Source organism: Prenolepis imparis, unplaced genomic scaffold, assembly GCF_030444845.1.
Source record: "Prenolepis imparis isolate NDT839.2.m4 unplaced genomic scaffold, iyPreImpa1.0 SCAF_6, whole genome shotgun sequence".
Classification (NCBI taxonomy): Eukaryota; Metazoa; Arthropoda; class Insecta; order Hymenoptera; family Formicidae; genus Prenolepis; species Prenolepis imparis.
In genome coordinates this window covers 15836325-15860972 of record NW_028141164.1, presented here as the reverse complement: position 1 = coordinate 15860972, position 24648 = coordinate 15836325, and the positions used below count along the sequence as shown (strand labels likewise).

The 24648-nt window shown below is 30.1% G+C and overlaps 1 protein-coding gene across 1 annotated transcript in view; it reads left to right on the top strand.

Moving 5' to 3' along the window:
• Positions 1-10380: 10380 nt before the first annotated feature.
• Oseg5 (intraflagellar transport protein Oseg5) overlaps positions 10381-24648 on the top strand; it is a 238155-nt gene continuing 223887 nt past the window's right edge. Inside the window, exons 1-4 of the mRNA XM_083040402.1 lie at positions 10381-10633; positions 19108-19283; positions 19829-19939; positions 20000-20184. Coding sequence (XP_082896528.1) covers positions 10539-10633; positions 19108-19283; positions 19829-19939; positions 20000-20184 — 567 coding nt within the window. The 5' untranslated portion in view covers positions 10381-10538. The remainder of the gene's footprint in view (positions 10634-19107; positions 19284-19828; positions 19940-19999; positions 20185-24648) is intronic.

The window sequence follows — 24648 nt, the reverse complement described above, 5'->3', positions numbered from 1 at the left end:
CTCCCCTCTTCCTCCTCTCCCCTTCCTCCTCCCGCCCTTCTCTATCCCTCCTACCTCTCCCTCCTCTCCTCTTAACGCCTCCCTGCCTCCCTACATTTATCTCTTAACCCACTCCCCTCCCTCGCTATCCCACCCCCATTCCTCCCCATCTATTTCTATTTTCCTGTTCCATACCCTAACCTCCTTCCCTTTCCTTTCTTCCTCCCTCGCCCATTCCAAAAATTTCCATCTTACTCTCCTCTCCTCCATCGTCAAATCCTCGTCTATGCCTACTCCCCACCTTCTCCTAAACTCCCACCTCCTCTCTAATAACTTTTCCCTGTCCTTCTCCTCTTCTATTCCACTATAAGCACTTTCTTCCCCCTTTCCCCCGTTCTCTCCCTAACTCCCCTCACCCTCACCTCCTTTCCTAATGCCCATGCCATCATCCATTCCATCATCAGTCTTCTTTCTTCCTCATCTTCCCCCTCTATCCCTCTCCAAACTATATTTCTTTCCCTACTTCTTCTCCTCTCTATTTCCTCTTTCCTCTCTCTCTCCTCTCTTTCTCTCCCCCCCTCTCTCTAATCTCTTCCCCCTTTCTACCGCTATCCCTTCCCATTTCCTCCCTATCCTATCCTCCTTTCCACCCTCCTCCTCCCCTCCTTTCCCTTCCTTTTTCTCTCTAACTTCCCTCCTTACCTCTTCCCCCCCCCCTATCCTTTCCCCTATCCTCATCATCCTCTTCCACCAACTTCCACCACCATTCTTTTCTATTTCCCTCCGTATTCCCCCGCCCCTTTCTCAACTCTTACTTCCCTCCTTTCCCCCCTCCCGCTTCTTTCCTTCTCCCTACTATCCCTACTATCCCTTTCTGTTTTATCCCTCTCATTCCCCCCTTCATTCCCCTTCATCAAATTCCCTTCCCCCTTCATCTTCCTCCCTCTCATCACCTCCCTCACCCCCCCGTCCAGTGCTCTCTCTCCTCCTTTCTCCACGACCCCCCTTACCTCATCTCTCTTCCCTTCTCCCAACTTCCCGCCCGCGCTCTCTCTCTTCTCTCTTCCTCCGCTCTCCTCCTTCCCCTGCATATCTCCACCACTCTGTCCTTTACTCACACATCCTTCTCCTACCGCCCTCTCTTCCCTCCGGTACATTGCCTCCTTTTTGCCGTCTTCCATCCGCTCTCCTCCAAATCTTCTCCCGTCCTCTCCCGCCGCTCCTTTCCATTCTTCCACTCTATTCTCATCTTCCTCCTCTTTCCTCCGCTCTCCTTTCACCACCTCGCTCCACCTCCTGTCAATTCCTTTCTCCATCTCTTTCTCCCCGCATTCTTTCCTCTCTCTTCTCCTTTCTTCTTCCCTACTCTCCTCCCCTAGCATGTTCATTTTCCATAACCTCTCACTCTCCTCCATTCTCTCTAACCTTTTCTCTATACCTCTTCTCCTTTCCTCCTCCTCACTCTCTCTTTCCTTGTTCCTCTCCATCATCTTTAACATCCTCTCCATCATCCTCCTTATCTCCTTTATATCGCTTACACCGTCCTTTATCCACTCCATCCTTTCGTTTCTAAACTTCTATCCTCTCTGCTATACTTTTATTACGTACCTTTATTACGTACACGTGCCACTGAACTAACCACCTGTTTCCGTTCTTTCTGTCGCTATCATAGCGCCCTCGGTCCTGCACGTGCTTCTCCTTTCCCTACCCAGCGCCCTCTCTGACAACGCCTCTTCTCCAAATTACCTCTCTCTTCTTTATCCTCCTTTTACCGACGTTTCTCCTTTTCCGCCACGTCATCCTTCCTCGTCCCGTTCCTATCCTTCCTTCGTTTCCACGCTCCAATTTTCCTTTCGTCAGTGCACCTTCACCTTATGCTCCTTTTCTTTCCCTTCGCGGCCACTCACACCATTTTTCTCACCCCATCTCCTCCACACCCAATTTCCTCCTCAGCCTTTCTACAACTCCACCACCTTTCACCTTAACTCTGAGCACCGATCGACTCCTGTCACTACTTTCGCGGCCATCTTCTCTCTCCAAATTTATATATATATATACTCGTCAAAAAAATTATCGCAACACGTAATTAATATCAAAATTTAGCATAAATTCAAATAAGCGTATCTCCGCGAAAAACTATCGTATTTCAAAAATTTTTTTTTTGTTTTAAAGAGTAAAGTCTCTACTTTAAGGAACTTTCGTTCGATTTTGATTTTATTCTCTCCCCCTTTCTCCATCCCTTTAAAAGGGAGGATGTGTTTTTTTTTCAAAAAATTGCATAGTTTGACGAATTCTACGGAGTGTACTAAATTTTTTTCGCAAATATCATCATAACTATCGTAAAATATGGACTTTTCTCTACAAATTTAAAAAAAAATTGAATACCGTACGATTTTTTTTCGCGAAGTTACAGCATATCAAAGTTACCTATGCATTTTTGCCTATGTATTCAATTACCGTTAACATTAGCATTATCCGATGGGCACTACGGGGAGGTTGCTGGTCGGATTTTGCCCATCGTGTGTGTGTGTGTGTGTGTGTGTGTCCATATTTTACGATAGTTATGATGATATTTGCGAGAAAAATTTAGTACACTCCATAGAGTTCGTCAAACAATGCAATTTTTTGAAAAAAAAAAACACGTCCCTCCTTTTAAAGGGATGGAGAAAAGGGGAGAGAATAAAATCAAAATCGAACGAAAGTTCCTTAAAGTAGAGACTTTACCCTTTAAAACAAAAAAAAAATTTTTGAAATACGACAATTTTTCGCGGAGATATGCTTATTTGAATTTATGCTAAATTTTGATATTAATTACGTGTTGCGATAATTTTTTTGACGAGTGTATATATATATATATATATATAAATTATTTGTTTGATCTATAGAAATTAATGAGTAACGAAATATTGACTATATATATTTTAACATTAGCAATTTAAGTCAATATTTCGTTACTTAATTGTTACAGATCCAACAAATAATTTATATATATATATATAACAAAATAATATATAATAATAATAATATCAGGGACTGCATCGCAGTGCCATTTTTTCCAAGCACGTGTACTAGCAGCCGAGCGCCTTGAGAAGCAGTACCGTCTACGTCTGGCCGCGCCAGTATAGCGTAGCAAATGGGGCACCGTCGCATAACGTACAAAAATATTTATAATTATATTTATAATGGCACTGTGATGCAGTCTCTGATATTATTATTATTATTTATTATTTTATTATTAAAATTATGTGTCGAGACATTTAATTTATTTTAATAAAAATCGCAATTCTTAACCCAGACAGCAACATATCCAAAATCAGAACATAAGACATCTTTAAGACGTCTTTAAGACATCTTAACATGATATCTAAAAAACATCTTAAAGACATCTTAAAGACGTCTTATGACCCGATTTTAGACGTGTTTCGATTTTGATGCTGTCTGGGAAAATATATTTTTTAAAATTTTTACATAATATATTAATATTTTATTATTTATTATATACATAATATTTTTTATTTCATATAAAAGTAGAACGGCATGTCATTTAATATTTATTAATGAAATATGCGATAATGAAAGTGTATATATTATATATTTTAAAAAATTATATTTAAATAAATATACGTACCTTATGATGATGTACTCTCTTCTTCTCAATTTCGCTATATCGCGCGAATTTGCTCTATATTCTACCGGCTATTCACTTTCCGCCAGTTCGCTGTCTCGATATATATCGATGTCGCTGGGTTGCTATATATCGCTGATTGTCTTGCCGATTCGATGTCAGCGCAGTTATTGTCTCGCCAATTTTACTGCAGTATCCTGCGCTCTCGTATGTCTTCTGTACGGCAACTCTCGCCATTAAACAAAATTGAATAACGCACAGCGTCGACTGTTAAATATAAGACAATCGACAAATTGTTTCATAGACGTCTTTAAGACGGCCTTAAGACGTCTTAAAGACATCTTTAAGACATCTTTAAGACGTCTTTTCTAATGCCTTAAAGACGTTTTTTTTCCGAAAAAAGGTGGGAAATGCATTATGCACCCCCCGCAGTGTGATGGAAGAGTATGGGATTCTCACCCACTATAAAACCCCTCTATATGCAGTCATCGATGGTCTCTCCTGTTGTGGACTTGGAGTTATCTTTCAGATATCTTGAAGATATCTTTTGGTAATGTCTTAAAGACATCTTAAAAAAGCTATCTTTCAGACGTCTTTTGATAATGTCTTAAAGACGTCTTAAAAAGATATTTTTAAGACGTTTTGAAGACTTTTTTTTGTAATGTCTTAAAGACGTCTTAAAAAAGCTATCTTTCAGACGTCTTATAGACGTCTTTTGATAATGTCTCAAAAATGTCTTAAAAAATTGTCTTTAAGACGTCTTTCAAACATCTGTAGGACATGCTTGTTGTCTGGGATTATATTAATTAGTTTCGTATTGTAAAACCAATTTATATATAACTCACGTTTATGACTGCAAATGTTTTGTCATATTTGCATAACAAATTTTAGATTTATAATCTGTCAATGTAAATCCTCCGATATAGTTTACTTTTTGTACCCCACAACTTTATTAAATGTGTTTCCACTACAAAATAAAAAAAGAAAAACTAATTATATATATATGTATGTATAGATCCGCAGTGTTATAAAAAATGTCTGACAAAGGTTCAAAATGTAATCGACGAGGACGTACAATAAAAAAGCCCAAAAAGTATTGTACTACAGATTCTGATAAGCCAACGAGTAAGGAAAAGACTAAAAGTAAAATATTAGAAGAAATGACAGCAATATTCACCAATTCTAATTCTGAAGAATCAGCTGATGCATCAAGTCAATCATCTGATAATGAATCTAATTTTTCGACTGATAGTGAAAACAATGTTGAAATGAAAAAAAGATCTGAAAAAAATGAACAATTGGCTCGGAAAAAAGAAGGAAATCAAGACAAACCAATAAAACCAACTCCTAAAAAAGTAGGAAACCAAGATAAACCAGCCGGGCCTGATAAAAAAAAAAGAAGAAAACAAAAAATAATAATATCGGAACAGCAACTTGAACAGCATGGAAACAATCATTTGAACTCACCTGGTTGTTCAACACAAACATTACAAAATAATTATGATCAAGGAGATGATGTGATACGTTCATTAAATAATTATTCTATGTATGATTTCAACTCAGGGACAGTTGCTGAAACAAGTAACTATTTTTGTATTAAAAAAAAATATTTTACCTTATTCAGACACTATAAAACGATGCAACTTCAGATTCGTTAATTATGTAAAAAAATTCATTATGTTGTACGTTTATTTACCCAGGTACTGTTCAAAACAATTCCTCAAGAACTCAAATGTTGAATAAATCTACTCCTTCGGCTATTACTTCAAATTATGGATATTATGACAGTTGGAACACTAATGACACAGTTTCATCCACATATACACAGGGATTACATACCTCAGGTAAAATATTTTCACACATACAATGGATTAAAATTAATAAAATTAATATAATAAAAAAAAATAAAACACTACAATAGCAAACAAATTTTTACAGGACCTGCACTGGATAATACACATGGACACATTCCGCAGTTCTACAACTCTCACAATAATAATTATGGCCGTATAAGTTATAGCAATCCTGAAAATGCCAATTTAAATAACTTGAGGACATTGCAAGAAAAATTCTTACAAAAATTTCAGGAAAAAATGCATATATTTTGCGAAACTCAGGAACAAAATATTTCGAAAAAAATTGACAATATGCAAAACTATTATGAGAAAAAAATAGATGAACTGAAAACCTACTTCAATACAAAAGTAGATAATCTGCAAGTGTAAGTATGCATGAACGTGATTCTATTCTACAAAAATCTATAAATTTTATCAAAATTTATCTTAAAAGATAAAAGTTGTACGATAAAAAGAAGATAATTTAGATTTTAGATGGATAATAGATACGGTTTTTGGGTTTATATAAAATAGAATCCATCAAGATTTTTTTACACCCTCTTAAATATTAATTTTCGGAGTATAAAACCGAGCGAAATTATTTTTAGAAACAAAAACGCAAATAATAACGGTGGAGCTTACCCAGTATATTCGCTTCCAGAAGGTTTTCCATTAAAAAATATGCAAGAATTTGAAGAGTTCGAGGAAAATGAACAAAAGCAGGGAGAACTAGTAAGTAAAATAAAATGTTTTACTTATATTTTGATTATATAAAAATATTAAATATAAATATACCTTTAATTTTACATTTTGCTTTTTGGAATATTAAAATGATTTTGTTATATTTGATAATACAAAATACAATATCCTAAAAATTCTTTAACTATTACACAATTATTTATCACAAAATTAAAATTTTTCTGAGATTTGAAATTTGTTTTGCTATATCTTATATCTTTTATAGATAGTTAATAAATTTCTATATTGATAATAATTTACATAGCACCACTGACTCCTTAAAATATTTTACAGAAAAATTATTTTATTTGGTGGGGAAATCCTAATGCAAAAGTTGCTTTGAGACAGTATCTTAGATATTCTATCTCAGATAAACTTGCAAGCCATTTTAAGTGGGCTCAGAAAAGTAATAAAGAAAGCAATGAAGAACCGGAAAATGAGGAAAATAAACCTGCATCGCACAGGATATTATATAACACACGGCTGAGTAAAATAATGTTCCGTAAGTATTCTTATTTGCGAATCATATCCTTAAATTATGATTTCTAAAACTCGACATAAATTTTATTCAGAAAAATTGAAAAAATGTTATTGTTAATAGAACGTTTCACAAAAAAATTTATTTTATGTACATGTCTTGAAAAACTACAAATATTTTTCGAAATTTTAGGACTCTAAAGAATTATTCTAATTCAATTAAATCAACCTATCATCATGTCTTGAAAAAAACGTTGTGTCGCAGTTTCTAGTGTATGTTATACCTAAATTGATAGAGTGATTTGTTTATAATTGTTGGGTTGTTGTAGAGTATAGCGGAAAACTTTTGATATACTTCTCCCCTCCCCTTTGATCAACCCTTCTCCTCAACAATTTGTGTATTCTATCAATGACCTATCTTAAAATTTTGCAAACCTTAGCATCAGCATTCCTTCGCAATAGATTTTCATTTCATACAATTATATAATTTTGAGTTTTGAAAAAGACCCTTTCAAGATGATACATTAGGGTCATTTCGCAATAGGTTGCAAGTGCTCTCGTTGACAGTTGACAATTGCGGATTGAGCAAAGCAACTTGTCAGCTGATTGGTCAATCCGCAATTGTCAACTGGCAACGGGGGTATTTGCAACCTATTGTGGAATGACATTAACCCTCGTGCGAAGGATTGTTCGTGATTTTTTATACTTTCGAGCTTTTTATTATTGATTAGTTTTTAAACTATTTTTTTAAAACTATTTTTTCTTAAATATTTTAAATTCAACAATGTTGAGTTTTAATACAATAAAATAAAATAAGGTTACAAAATTAAATTTTTAAATGTTTTGTAATAAATATTATACAAGTATATGTTATGTTTCAGAAGTAATTAATCAGTCTGAAAAAACTTCAATAGAAAGTTTTAGTCAACTTATGCAGGCTGCATTAAGAGTTGCCAAGCAAAGGCATCGAGATCGAGTTCGAAGGGAAAACCGAGAACGTGATGTTGGGAATGGCCGACGAAATTATTTACAAGATATTAATAATTTATACAACAATAATTAAGATGATCGAAGATTAACGAAGATCAACATGAACGATCTAAGTTTCTACATATTATTTATTAAAGATAAAGATTTTATGATATAAACTCCTGCATATTATAAGTTTTACTTTTGTTTAAAATATTTCGTTTTTTCAATAGTAGACGTTTTCTCGTTCCAGTAAGCCGATTTTTGTTTTAAAACCCGGACAGAATGTACAGATTGAATCGTTCAGGGTTAGAAAAATATTTTTTGTTCCCAATGCCTTTTTTGTTTTCAATGCCTTTGAATTAGTTGTGCAAAAGTTATGTTTAGTAATTCTAAATTAATATATGTATATTATATAAGTTCCACTTTTATTTAAAATATTTTGTTCTCTCAGCAAAAGACAGTTCTGTATTTAAAAGTATTTATTTAGGTCACAGTTAGACAAATATTTTTTGTTCCTATTTTTTAGTAGTTTATAAAAAAATACTAAATGACTTATACAAAAGATACAAACAGTTTATAAGCAATGAAAGGCTTTAAATAACTGCAGCAAAAATTGCATTTATTGATTCTAAATTAACATATATATATATATAAAAGGTAAATTAAAATACTTTATAAGTGCAACATTGTGATATGTTATCAAAAACTAAATCATTTATAATAATTAATAAAAGTGATCATAATTAATAAATATTTATAATTGTATTCATTTTATATAATTTTGAGTTTTGCAAAAGATTTCAAGATAATACATAACCCTTGTATGAAGGGTTGTTCATTTTTTGAACTTCCGAAACTGTTCTAAGAACTTTTTATTATTGAATAGTTTTTAAATTATTTGTTTTTAAATATTTTAAATTCAACAATGTTGGAAAATAAATATTCTTTATGTTAAAAAATAAATAAAAATTTATTATATTTCCTACAAAAAACTCAAATCGAGCGTAAATAATGTGATTTATAAAAATGTTTAATTAAATTAATATTTACGCAGTGGTAGCAGAATTGCACAAATAAAGTCATAAATTATGCAGTAAAATTGCCGTAAACACTTTTTCCATTAAATTTTTGAAGTGATTATTGTAATTTTGCTGCATAATTAATGCACTTTATTTGTGCAATTTTGATACACAGTATATTCTGCCAAAATCGTTTGCATTGCTGCTCTACTTTTTACGCAAGCATCTGCCGTAATTCTTGTTGAATTTTGCTGTATATAAATGCGTGTATTTCTGCAAATTATTAGCAGCAGATATAGCCACCAATCTAGCGCGATTATGTTGCACTGCGACTTGCGCAAGCATCTACCGCATTTCTTGCATTATTCTGCTATACGTAAATGCATATAACTGTAAATTATTAGCAGTGAATGCTGCCACATATCTTTCGCAATTCTGTTGCTCTATGACGAGCGTAAGTTTCTGTCAACAGAAAAATGGTCAAAATTGGAAATAGAAAACGCATGATCTACTCGAAAGTTAATGCACGATTTTTCGTGCAGTTTTACAGCAAAATTGCAATAGAAGTGTTACCAGGGATACTATTCTCCCTCCATGTCTATATGCTCTAAGCGTATTTACGCTACCATAATGGTCTTGACGGAACAGCGGCGTATCGAAAACAGCGGAACGTCCGCGATTGGTCAGATTTTCGATACGCGCAATCCGCGATACGCGCGATACGCTCCATGGGACTGCACCCTAATACGCCGAAAGTCATCATTGAAGAACCATAGCCGAAGAAAAAAGACGCCGAATTTATTTCGAAAATGAATAATTTTCGTGTTTGATTTTGTAAACTATTATCACTTTTTTTTTAATACAGAAAATACAAATCCTGTAGAGTTATTCAAATATTGCAATCATAACATCATGCAAGTACTGCTAATAGCGTTCCGTTTTCATTTTGTGAACTTTGAAGCTGTTGCGAAGTTATAAAACGGAACACACTCACAGAGTATGCTTTCATTAGTATCATTACTGCGAGTGCTTTACCTCGCCGGTTGCAGTAGTCGAAAGTCAGGAAGTAACATCAAAATTATTGACGTGATAATTTGTAACCATTGAACTATATACTTACTGGAATAAGCGCTGCCTATGTTTTAGCTCGATGACCTCGAGCCGAGAGAGATAGCGTCTATAAGGTATTGCTATTTCTTTTTTTCATATATTCCCTTAGCCAAAAATATACGCCTGCTATTATCTTTAAATTTTTGGCCAGTATTCTCAAATCAGAAAATATGGGCCTTTGTTTCTCTTAATTTTTGGGTTACTTATTTTATAGTCACCCTATATGTCACCAAACTAGGAGGAATAAACTATAGCATGTTAGTGAGACAGAGAGAGTGATACCTTATAGCGACGGTCTTTGTCTTACAGGCCGGCTCGGCTCGGTATACAAGGCAGCGCTCATTCCAGTAAGTATATTCAATGTTTGTAATAGCATTTTTGCAGTGTATTGTAATATCGGAACACTATTGGCAATATTGCTAGTACTCGCAACTGTAGAGTCCCTAGAAGTAACTTTTAGGGACTTTATCGCAATTGCATAACGGAACGCACCCTAGAGTATTGATTGATTGAAAGCCATTTATCGCTGCCATGGTTACTATAGGAATTAAACAGTAAACACAAACAGTTATAACATAACCAGTTATAACCTAATCTATAAGATTTCTGATGCAACTAACGTTACTCGAAATAAGAAAATCATATATATTATCAATAATAACAATAACTTACTTGTATTTTTCAAATTAACTTTATTACAACTACTTTACTACGAAGTTAAGAAGAGTGTACGTGTTTGTGTGTATAAAAATTATTATTTTAGACGCGTGTTACACATTTAACATGAGATTCAAGATATCTATACAAGACAATAATGTACATAAATGTTTACTTACTTGTGTCGCATGGAGTTCGACAGAAGAAATATATTCGTGTGGGTATGTAACAATCTATTATAATTATACAATACTTTATATTGCATTAAATGAGGAATAACATTGTTTAACATATTACATAAATAAAAATTGTAATTGGTTTAATAATTTCACAATGTCAATTATCTTTAGAATGAATAAAGTTAAATAAATATTTTCTTTATGTTTTCATTAATAAGATTAAAATAAAATATTGCAGTAATATTGTGTAAAAAAACAAAGTATTGTAAAAATACATTCCTTTTTTAAAGAGTTAGTAAGTTTAAATATGCTTTTTATTTTTATATCGCTAGTAAATTAATCAACAGGGTAGTTAAATTAATCCCGATTCAGCGACTTTCGGACCAATATTTTTCTCAATTAAGAAAAATTTGTAATTAATAATTTCAAGTAATACTTTATAAAAGACCACAACCATATGGTCGATAAAGTCATAACTTAGACATTGGCTAGTGTGGTCGATTAAGTTAACTACCCTGTTATAAGTTTAATTGAAGTTTATTTTGTGATATTTTTTAATTTGACTTTTAACACTATTTATTAACATTTTTTAATTTGACTGAACAGTATTTAATACTATGTTTTTACCGTAGCTTAGTTATGCAAAATTTATCTTACTTGTTTTTTATCAAATTGAAACTGCTATATTTATTATTTAATGTAATTAAATAATTGTAGTAATAAATATTTTTTAATAAATTTTTAATAAACAAAATATGTAACAATAAAATATTATGTCGCAAAAAAATATTTTTAGTACAAATGTAAAAGTTATTGATTTATTAGCATACATACATGAGTGTGTGTGTGTATTTGACTGTGTGCGTGTATGTGTGAGTGTATGTGTGTTTGTGTATAAGATTTCAATTTGATAAGTAAGATAAATTTTGCATAGCTAAATATGATAAAAACATAGTAATAAATACTGTTCAATCAAATTAAAGATCAAATAAAAAAATGTTAATAAATAAACTGTTAAAAATCAAATTAAAAAACGTCACAAATACTTTCAGAATATCTCAATAATATTTATACTGGAAAAAAAATTTACGTAAAAATATATACTTTATATATTAAATTTAAAATAAGAATAATTTTTAAAAAATCAATGCAAAAAGTATGTCATTTAAAGAAACGACATAAATAGATTTAAAAATTTGAATTAATTTGTAATAAAATTTGTAAATTAAATTAAACACTGTATAATATAAAATAATATCTTATATCAACTATATTGTTTATGATGTTCAGTCTGTTAATCTATATAATATTGAAATTAAAAAAACAAATTTTTTAAATACATAAGTGTTTATTACACAGGATGGTTCAAATAAAGTAATTAAAGTCTGTCTGATAATATATTGATAGATATATTGATTAGATTTTTTACATTAAAGGAAACAGATAAACTGACTATTTAGTGTATAAACAAATTTTTATGTGGGATTTTTAAAGTGAATAAAAAGGGGCTCTCCCCCTTATTTTTTAAAAAACGAAATATAATTTTTTATTTAAGATTTAGATAGTTCTCATTAAAATACACAACATTTATTTGAAACATTTCTTTTTATTCTGCATTATTAAAGAGTTATGCAATTAAAAAATACGATTCGAAGGAAAACTTTGAAAGTTGAAGATATCAAAATAAACGAATTCAAAATCAAAGTAAACGTATTCTGGTTTGAAAATAATTTTACTAAATATTCAAAATTATGTCTACAAGTTTCTAACCACGTATTCCTTCTATAACCCTTCTGTTTGTTTCTTTAAAAATCCTATTTGAAAATTGTGTTTACTCTTCAACTATAGTCAACCCTCTCGTTCCATTTAATGTAAAAAAAGAATTCAATTCTATATCTCCATTGATTTTGAGGAAAACAATTTGTAACACTTTATTTGGGGCTCACCTAGATATACTTGCATAAATTAATAAAATGACATAAATTGATAAATTGTTTACAACATAGTTTTGCTTTAAAATCACATTTTATTTGTAGCCTTTTCCATTTGGTTTGATATTTAATGTGCAGAAATCATATCAGTAGAATAGATGTTACAATCTATGTTTAATATTTGAATATGTGTACAATTAAATTATAAAGTTAATAATAACATGATTTAATGTAATAATAAATAATTTTAAATTATTATATGTGAACATGTTTATATTATATCATGTTATATTATAAACATATATGTACATACAATGCATGTTAAATCAATATTCAAATGTATCAAAGTATTTTCGAATATTGATTTCGAAAGTATTGAAGTTTAGTTGTTTTCTTTTTTTGCATGATACTGATTGTTTCTTCTTGTTGTACGCAACTGTCATTATTAAAATATTTTAACAGGTCGAAAAGTTATATCAAGAAAATTGTAATACACCCTTCTTGAGTTTACAACATAAAAAGACTCTCAATGTAAAGATTACTTATTTTATCAGTTTTTAGAGTTGCTCAGAAATCAGAGACTTATAAGTAAACCTCGTGGAACGTCAAACGCCGATTTTTTCAAATTTTTTACAGTTGTTCCTCATGTCAGAATATGAAGAAATCTGTCATTGTTTTTAGCTCAAATTGATTATTTCACACAAAATTAATTTTAAAAATTTCAAATATTTCTAACTTAAAAAAAAAATAAAAATGTCATTAATAACGTGGTCATTTTTTTTCTGTGAATGTATTTTTCAATAAAAATATTGAAAAAATTTTTTAAAAAATTTTATAGTATTTTAGTCAATTTTAAGAGAAATTATTTTTTTTTCTTCAATGAAACCACTTCGATTAAAAAAAAATGTATAACGTTTTAGACTTAAAAAGAAAATTTTTGAGCTATTGGCAAAGAGGGGATTTATATTTTCGAATTTTTAAGACTATTTTGATTAGACTTTTTCGATTTAAGATTTCTTAGATTTTTTCAATTTTTTTTTTTCAAAAATCGCATTTTTTGATATTTTACACTATTCCGATTTAAAAAATAAGTATTTTTTAAATTAACAGGCACACACACATATTTTGAAGTTTTAAGGGTCACCCTGACCCTTAAAGGAAAAAAGAAACTTCCAATACTAAAAATTTTTTTAATATATTGAAATTTTCGTTTTTCCTGACCCTTTAAAACTTCAAAATGAGTGTCGATTATTAATTTTGTAATTTGAATAATTTATATGATCATATCGTTTATGTCACAATTTTCAACTTCTTTGTCAATATATAAACATTTACTTTTCAATATATTTTAAAAAATATTTCATGCAAATTACTTCTGAGACCTAAGCAAATTAATTTCTTCTTCACCCTTTATTTTACTTTCTTCAAACATTACTTTTACATGGAATATTTCTAACTATCTAACTGATTAATATGTTTTTTCTCGAATTTGGAATATAAAGAACATTTTTGACCATTGAATTCTGCCATTTACTTAACTCTGACCGATAATATTTCCTATATTAATCCTTTATTCGAATATTTTTTATACTTACTGCTTCCAAATAACTTTCATCCTTTGTAACTGCTATTTTTGTGTTGGTTTATTTAATATTATTAAATTATTTTAATTCCCTTTATTATTTACTAAATGATCAGTTTTTCCTGAATCAACAAAAAAAACAGAATATTTTCATTACTTACTGTTTAAAATTCCACATGGGTTCGCAACTTCTCATGCGAAGCCAGATCCACTCTCATCGCCTGGTGCTTTCAGTACGAGAAAAAGTCTATATTTGCAATATTCCACATAAATTCGCAACTTTAGATTTTGCAAATAAAAACCTCGTTTCGCACTGAAAGCATCGGTCGATGGGGGGGGGGGGGGGATGGACCTCGCTTCGCGTGAAAAATCGCGAACCTATGTGAAATTTTTCATATGCCTTCGACTTATTACACATAAATAAATGAATTCATTTTATAAAACGTATATAGTATATAAAAATTGCGTATAATTCATGATAATTCTTTTATTAATAACTTTTTAATAAACAATGAGCGACGGCTAAAACTTTTTCCATATTACTTCGGACATTGACATTGACAACATATATATGTTAAGATGAAGAAGTATGGAGCATTGTCCCCTAAAGTGTATAATTACCCATATATCTATTATTTTCATGAGTATTATTCGTTTCATTATAATCTCCTCTTCTCATTTGTTGATTGTAATTGGTTTTAAGATTTGACCGATTTTTTCAACCTCGATGTTATTTGATTTTGTTAATAGCATTTCCATCTCCTTTACATTAAGTTGGTGCAAAAAATAATGTCGGTTTTTGTAATTTTAAATTTTAGCGCTTTATTTTGTTATAAAGTTTTATTCAATTATATTCATATTATACACCATGTTAAAGCACAAACTTTACTCTATTTATTTAAAGCATTGGTTATATATTATTAATGTCAATTTGTGGCCAGTTTAAACTATTGAAACAAAAATGAGAAAATCGGCAAATTCGAGTAATTTTTTGTATGAATTTAAACTAAACCGTAGAGCAGAGGAAATGATTCACAATATCGACACATTTAGTGAAGAAACCGCTAATGAATGTATAATGAATGCAATGTTGGTTTAAAAAATTTCGAAAATAATTTCAAATTATTGAATCGAATGGGTGCAATATACCGGGTGAGGCAATAATTATTAGCACCTTAAATATCTTTATAAATATTGATTTTAAACAAAAATGTTTCAAACAAAAGTTGTAGGGTTTCGAGGGGGACATAACATCGTAATCAAGAGATGCCCTTGAGTGGCGTTTTTCAAGGTCATTTGAAGGTCATTTATGTTTTTTTAAATGGAATTATCTAAATTTTTTTATATAAATCGATTCCCCGCAATATTCACTATAAAAAGTTATAAGGGCAACATGGCCAAAAAATGAATAGTTTATGTGATATTTTATAAATTAATGCAAGCATGTCAAACACGCGGCCCGCGGGCCGCATGCAGTTTGCCAACAAAAAGACTGTGATTCACCGAGACTTTGTGAAAATCTTTCGAAAAAAATTACAATTTAATATATTATTTACTTAAAAATAATTAATTAATATTTTCTTCGAAAGATTTTCAAAAAGTCTCGGTGGGTCGCAGTCTTTTTGCTAGGTAGGTAGATGTTGCGTTATATCTTTTCAGTTGTCATATTCCCATTTAAATAAAATATAACAATCCCATTTAAATAAAACCTCACAAAGATAAAAAAATACTCCAGTACATAAAAAAATATCTCCCCCAAAAATAATGTATCTTTTAAAATATAATGTACTTCTAAAAAATATAAAATCAAAATTAAATATAAAATCAATCTCTAAAAAATAAAAAATGTAAATTAAATATGAAATTAATAATTAACTATTTATGTAATTATTTGCAATTAAAAGTAATTTAATTTATGAGAATTTAAAATAGTATTTATCATAAAATCAATCTTGCTTATTGAAATATTATGAATAAATTCCCCAAAAAATTAAAACGCATTTTATTTTTATTAAGAAAAACATGATTTTCAAAATAAGTTCGGTTTTGTATGGTCTATAAAATTACACTATTATGTTTCAAATAAATATTTTGTATGATATATAAAATAGTATTATTATGTTGCGGATTTTATTACAAATAATAGGACATAAACAACTTAACTCTTAATGCAATAATGTCAATTACATAAATCGTCAATTCCGAATTTAAAAGTGTTCCATATCAAACTAATCGACTTGTTTTGAGATTGTTAACTTTACATACAGGTAGGCCCGGAATTAAGAGTTTAAATTAAAGTGACATATAATTAAGTAATTCTATGACTTATTATTTGTAATAAAATCTGCAACATAATACTGCTATTTTATATAGATTATGACTTATTATACCAATGATTCTCAACGAGCGAAATATTTGAAAGGGGAGCACGAAAAAATGCAGATTAAAAAAATATATTTACTGAAAATTAAAACAAAAACATAATATGTATTCTGAAATATTCAACTTACAGCAATATGCGTAAATTCATATTGTGATTAAAATTAAAATTAGAAATTATAATTTTCAATATGTTTTATCTTAACATAACATAACATAACAAAAAAAATTTTAAATATATACTAATATACATATCGGTATTGTGTCTAAAATTATAATTTTCAATAAGTCAATTTCCTATTTTTGTGCTGTCATTTTTATGTTCAGTATCTCGACAAAGAATTTGCAAAGAGAGCGCAACAAAAATTGATATTAAAAAAGGGGGCACACATGAAAGAAAGTTGAGAAATATTGATTTATAACAAAAATCCATAACATTTATTAGTATTATTTTATATGTTATATGCAATATTTATTTTTAATATAATATAGTGTAATTTTATATACTTTACAAAATTAAACTTATTTTGAAAATCAGGGTTTTCTTAATAAAAATAGAATGCATTTTAATTTTTTTGAAAGAATCTCTTATCTATATATATAAGTACGGTCCGTCTGTCTGTCTGTCCGTCTGACCGCGAACTACTTCCACATTTATGGACCGATTTTCTTGAAATTGGTACCAAAATTTTGCAAATTTTTCGGTATGGCTACTATGTGGTTTTTTTTTAACTTTACATCCCCACCCACCCACGCACCCGCACACGCACAAACACACACAAACACATACATATGCACCCGAACACATTCGAATACACTCGACGTACATAAATACACACAAACACACCCGACACGCACAAACACACACAAACACATAGAAACACACATGAACACATATAAACACACACGCACATATTTTTTTTAAATCACCTCTTAGTTGTGATTATGAAACATTAAGGCTCAACTAAATTGAATTAAGATTAATTATTAATACAAAGCGCTTAGAGCCAACGCTGAGTAGTCGTGCAAAAAATTATATAACTTTATTGAAGAAATGTGTATGTTTCGGCCTACATTAGGCCATCTTCAGCACAATATAAAACCATTAATTCATCAGTCAAAGATGATAATTCGAAACCGAAATTATCATTAAACACGTTCCTCCATGTTAGGAGAGTATTATAAGAAGTAACGACAAAAGACAAGTCAATTCTTAAGACGAATTTTGCCATAGCGTTATCAAAGAAGTTGTAAACAATTGAGATCAGATTTAAAACTAATGTTCACAGTTCACATTAGTCTCCATTAATTTTCATTAATGAAATTATTAATTTTAATTAATTATTGATTTCATATTTTATTTTTATTTTTTATTTTTTAGAGGTTGACTTTATATTTAGTTTTAATTTAATATTTTTTAGAGATACATTATTTTTTAAAAGATACATTTTTTTAAAGATAAATACATTATTTTTTTAAAAGAACATTTTTTGGAGAAATATTTTTTATGTACTTGGTGTATTTTTTTCCTTTGTGAAGTTTTATTTAAGGATTATATCATATAACATGTCAGGGCAATTGAAATAACGCAACACCTACCTATACAGCGCGGCGTCTATATCACGTTATCATCTCGTTTTCCCAAAAATTGAATCGTAGAAACATAATATTAATACATGAATGGATTTGGCATTCAATGCTCTTCAATTTTTTATCTTTACTATATAAATTCTTAAATTTTGCAAAATAATAGGTGGTGGGGTCAATTAAAAAATTTGATATTTTCAAAAAATGTGATTGCGCTATTGTAAAATATATAAAATACCATAAAACTTTTGTATATAAAATATTTTTTCATATATCTAATATTTTCACAGATATTCGCTACAAATGAAAAAATCCATTATTTTCGAGAAGTTATTTTAATCCCTAAACGTTGAGATAAACACCAAAAAAAATATGGGTCTAATATTTATCGATGTTCTATAATCTACAACATATATCTAAAGCGCATTAAAATCGGTGAGGGACACTTCCGACCGTTCCCATCTAAATAACAAAAATACTAGACTTCGAATATTTAATAATTTTTATATTTTATATTCATAAAAGTGTTTATTTTTATCTTAGAATTCAGAGAGAATTCCACTTCATAAATTTTTTATTTAGAACTTATGTTAATATGAACTTTTTAATTCAAAATAATCTCATTGTCAGAAGCACTCTCTTGAAGCTCCGGTAAAATTTCGAATCACCCTGCATACAAATAAAAAGCACATAAATACATATTGACTTCTTCTTTAACTCTTTTTTACCATCAATATTAAAAATGTATATGATTATATTTGAAAAAACACTAACAATATTAAAAAATTGGAACTAGTGATCCTGAGAAAAATGATCTTTTCACCATTATTCTCTTTTTAAACTTAATAACTTTCATTTATTGTGATTTTTTTTGCACGCTCAAATGCAATGAATATTAAAATGTTCTGTTTTAAAAGTGCTCCAGCCTATATATTTGAATAAGTATCGCTTCATCCATATTTTTTTTGCTTTTTGTTCCTTTTTGCATGAATATAAAATCAAACCTGACTATAAAACTATAAAACTATTTGTTTCAGAGAAGATCATTTACTAATATGTTGGCATTTAGAAGGTGGTATTGCACATTCTACTGTTGTGACTGAATTTCCAAATGATTTTTATCCTACGGATTTGCAATGGAATCCACGTCCTAATCATATTTCTATCGCTAAGAAATTATCTTTGGATGTATTATTAATAACTACTGCTGATGGTACATTATTTATTTTAGAATGTATAATATTATTCAATTTATTTATTCTCTCTTATAATATCTATATAGAGCTAAAATTTTATTTTCATATATATATAAATTATTATTAATAAAGATATTATATTAAAAAGTTTAAAATATTTAGCATTATTTCATATGCAATTTTATTTTAAAGAAAAAAATTATCAAGTTTTAAATAAAAATAGTATATTTTTTGCGTACTCAAATCAATAAAGTTATTACGTTATCATATTTACTATATAATTTTTTAAATGTAAATATTAAAAATATTAAATAAAATATTAATAGTTTAAATAGAAAATATTAAGAATTATATAAGTATAATATGTGTTAAGTTTTAAAAAAGTTTGTGAATAAACAATATAAGAAATAAAAAATTATATATAAATTTAGGGTGATATAAAAATTATTTTTTTGTTTAACTAGAAGTTTCACTATTTATAAAAGTTATGTTGAACAGATCAAACAAAATTTTAATATAAGATTTTTAAAACAATATTTTTAGAATAATGTTCATTTTTTAGGTAAATATCATTTGGTCAATAAAAATGGTCGCATTGAAAAAAGTGTAGATGCTCATAAGGGGGCGACAACAGTAGGAAAATGGAATAATGACGGTTCTGCATTCTTAACTGGTATGTCATCATTTTGTATCTTAAAAAATTCATTGTTTAGAAAAATGGTTTTAATTACAGCTGGAGAGGATGGATTAATTAAGATCTGGTCTCGGAGTGGTATGCTCCGATCTACATTATATGGTGAAAGCAAATCGCTTCCTATATTAACATCAAGTTGGAGTCCTGACTGTTTAACCATATTGTACTCCCAGGGTACAAATTTGATTCTGCAATCATTTAATTCTAACAGCAAATTAAATAAGGTAAAACATTTTTACTTTTTGCATATTCAATAATTTATATTTTCCTCTTTTCTCTTTCCGCAGTATTATTTATTAAAGATTACAAAAAAAATTCTAATTATAAGAAAATAGTATAAAATAATATAATAACATTGTACATATACAGGATATAACAGAAAAGTCTGCTTTAAGGGTGCATGCACATCAAAATGATGAAAAAAGTTTTTATCAACATAAGTCCGCAAACAACCCTTTATAGAATTATAGGTATTACTACTTTTGAGAGCTTAAATTGTTGTTACAATTATTAAATGAATCCAAATAATGTAATGTTTGGATGTTTTTTTGTTTTTCATTTGACATCGTATAATACTTAATTGGATGTTTTTTTGTTTTTCATTTGACATCGTATAATACTTAATAACTTCAATATTTAATAATTTTTAAAAAAGAATCCAAAATCGGACTGCAGACTGCAGATAATAAATATAAATAGTTAAATGTAAAAGGCCAATGTAAGTCGGGATGCGCAGAATAGGAGGTGCCAAATTAAATATCTTCTTGCGATGAAAAATTTTTATTCAGAATATACGTTTTGGCCCTAGTATTAGACCATCTTCAGTATCTATTGTTATGTTGTGTTATGTTATGTTTATGATCTAACGGTTTATCTTTATTATTCGTTTTGTTCATTTTTTTTACCTTATGTCTGCATCGTTTATTTGTAAGTCCCCACTACTTTTATGTAAATTGTGTTAGTTTAATTAATTAGTGTTATAATAATTTGTTAGTTTATTTAGTAGTTATGTACGATACTTGTGTATTTGAGAACATGTGCCCTTCACGCTTGCTTCGCGGTAAGAGTGCTTCGTGAATGCGTGGACGAGATATTTTCTTGTCTCGTTTTTTTATAAAATGTTCTTTATTTTACCTCGCTTCGGTTACAGCTTTGCAGTCGTCTCTAACGAAGGGTATACAATTAAAAATGTACTTTATAATCAAAATCGCTCTCGTAAAAAAAAAACGTAAGGAAAAACAAGCAGAATAGCAGGATATCAGAGTTGTTATTTCCTAAGTAACAGAAAACAGAACAAAAGATGAAGCGCGCCATCATGCTGGCCGCACAAATTTTTCGCGGTTCGCGCACGCTAAATGGGAACATTTCAAATTGGCCCAACATTTCATAAATTATATAAATAATATTGAACAAGTTATAATAATTAGTTTATTTATTTTATATGTTTTTTATAAATCAATAGATACTGAAAATGGCCCAATACTAAGGTCGAAACGTATATTCTGAATAAAAATTTTGCATCGCAAGAAGACATTTAATTTGGCGCCTTTCATTCTGCGGTTTACATTGACCCTTTAAATTTAACTATTAATAATTTCTATAATTTCAATAAAGCTAATACTACTAATAATTTCAATAAAGCTACTGATCTTACCAATAAAGATTAAACTGTTTGAAGATGAATTTTATAATATGGAAACGCAAAGCTCAGTTTTTATACCCAGCACGGGCTCTAAAATTAAACAGACCTATCGTATCCCAATGCTTTGATGAAGCGAGGAATGAAGTCTTTTTGAGTGAGCCGTATAACAATTTGCAAAACTATACATTCAAATGCATACTATGTGCTATTTCTTTATTAGTGTAATTCTTTATTACAGCAATTAACACTAAAATAAATTTTATATTTTGAAAAATTTTATTTTAATTGTCAGGACAATGTCAAATAATAACAAAACAAAATCAAAACATTGCATTGTTTGTATTTATTTCATAATATTTAATAACAAATTTTTAAGCTTAAAAGTAATAAAGCTCATAAATCGGCAGGATGACATTTGCGGGCCTATGTTGATAGGAATTTTTTCATTATTTTGATGTTTATTTCCTACGTTAAAGTATCGTACACGTTTTTTGTTACACTCTGTATAATGTTTATATACAAAGTGATTCTTTCTACATACTAATTCTTTTTTATTCCAATTGTAATGTACCGCTTTCACGAGCACAACTTGAATTAACTCGGCTCAAAACTAATCGTTAGGATCAGAGTTCGTTGTAAAATTACAAGACACAAAACGCGAAATATTTGTGTGTAAATGACGTTCATTTTAAACAGTTCGTCATGTGCGTATGTACAAAAGTTATTTATAATGTATTTGTGTGTGCATATGATATGTAAGTATAATGTCTATTATATCACGTCACTGATTTTATTCGCGGCTCAAGTCAGCCAATTCGGACAGCCAAAAAGGCCTCACGTTACTCTCTCTTCTTCGGGGAGAACTGAGATCTTGACGACATTGAATGTCGACAACTATCAATTACATATTATAAAGAAAAATTCACTATAGAAATATGCTATGGATTTTTACTGAACTCTATGCTGCTCCATGCGGCAAACCAATATTCTCCGGGTACTCTCCAGTCATTGTCGTTTGATCACTAATACGCGAGAAATAAAAAATGGAAAACAATGCTTACGATTAACAAATCACTTTTTAGTAACTACCTAGAGTCAGAAATATGAGTTTAAAAACTTTTATATGTACCTTGTCTTTAGAAATTACGTTTAAATTCGAGCTCGTACACGATCGATACGACAATATCCGACTCTTAAAGATCCATGAAAGTTCGATATCAGTTTAACAGCCTCATTTTGCGCCGCAGAAGACAATATGTGCTTTAAAATCAAATCACTTAAAATGAAAAAATTTATCCCGTCATCGCAAAGGTGACAAGAACTGTTTTTGCTATGCTTATTTTTTAATTAAATTATGCAGCAACTGCAATTCTTTCATTCGTTCCGACTGCTGGATTTCGTGACTCGACTTCCGTCATTTGTGCATAGCAAAACAAACACATTGTGCGAGCAAACAAAATGAATTCTAACTCACGACTAAAATTCACGCAAAAATCCCGATAGACGAATGATGTGAGATGTACGTAAAACGAAAATCCTTTAAATGTTAATATCTTAAGGAATTAATTATAAAGAAAACACACACACAGCTGTTTGTATGAAAAAGTATGTAGCTGTTAATTGTAAGTTACATTGTTCAGTGCACCGCGAGAGTAAATGAGAACGTGAGTCGAATGAGACAGACTCACAACAACAAAGAAAAAGAGACTGATTACACTCAAATGACAACGTTTATTATATGATAAATTTACAATTCGGTTTGCACACCGACGCGATAATGAGTGACGCGAAGCGAGCGTCTTCGACGTCTTTGTCACGGCCGTAAGGAACGTTACGAAGCGAGCGACTTCGATATGGTTCTTATATGTGTGCGCGTCCTGCGAGCGACAAGACAGGAAGCCGTAAAATTACGAGCGATAAACGAGGAATCGAGACTTAAGCGTAAGGAAGCAAGAAACGATCTGATCTGGGGTTCGCGGAAGCCCTGGTTTTATCCTCTGTTGATTTCCATCTCGATTGCGCACGGCGTGCTTTTCGGAACCTCGCGTCGATAACCGCGCTGTCAGCTGGTCGCGAGGTAAAAAAAAGGCAACCAGAGGTCTTTACCCCGGGATCTCGCTCCCGGCGCGTCATGTTTGTAAACAGCCCATCGTTCGTCTTAAACATATGTTGTAGGACACTTGAGTTTGCTTCACCCATTGTTTCTCGAATGATTTAAGACTCTGAGTTATTTATTACATGTTATCGATTGTTGCCCGAGACAAATAGCCTGACAAAGTCGACTAAGAAAAATAGTGTGACGAAAACAACATAAACGACCTCGTCGAATCTAACGATTATTTTTGCGACAATTAGCTGTCGTACTCGAGACCGAAAATTAATTGACGATAGGATCACGCTCGAACATACATACTTTTTCTTACAAACAATTATGTGTTCTCTTTACATTAATTGATTCCTTTCATTATTTTATGCATAAAAGAATTGAGATAAGACCATTGAAAAATGAACATATACAAGGTATTTCATAGTTTATCTAAAATTATGTGAAATATAAGTATATTTATAAAATATCTCATAAAATATTTATTTTCTAGCCATCATATCCTTATAACTTTTTATGGCAAAAATTGCGAGGAATTAATTTAGATAAAAAAATTAGAGTAGTTCCATTTAAAGAAACATGACCTTCACGTGATTTTGAAAATCGGCTTTCAAAAAAAAATCAGTAGCGCCCATCTTCTGTCCCTTTTCAAATCAAACAACTTTTGTCTTAAGCATTTTGTTGTATAATTAAAAATAAAAGTTTTTGAAGATGGTCAATTAAAATAGGACACCCTGTATAAAGTTTACAGCTTACAGTGGAGCAATAACAGTATTCCTTAGCGTTAGATCCCATAGTAAATGAATTAGTTACATGTATTATTTTAAACTTGTGTGAATATAAAGGAGGGTGTCAAATTTGAGTCGGATTTCTGCCCATCAGAAGTAACTTTAGTAGACTATTTGGAATCAATTTTTGCATTATTGAATATTTTTTGAGGGA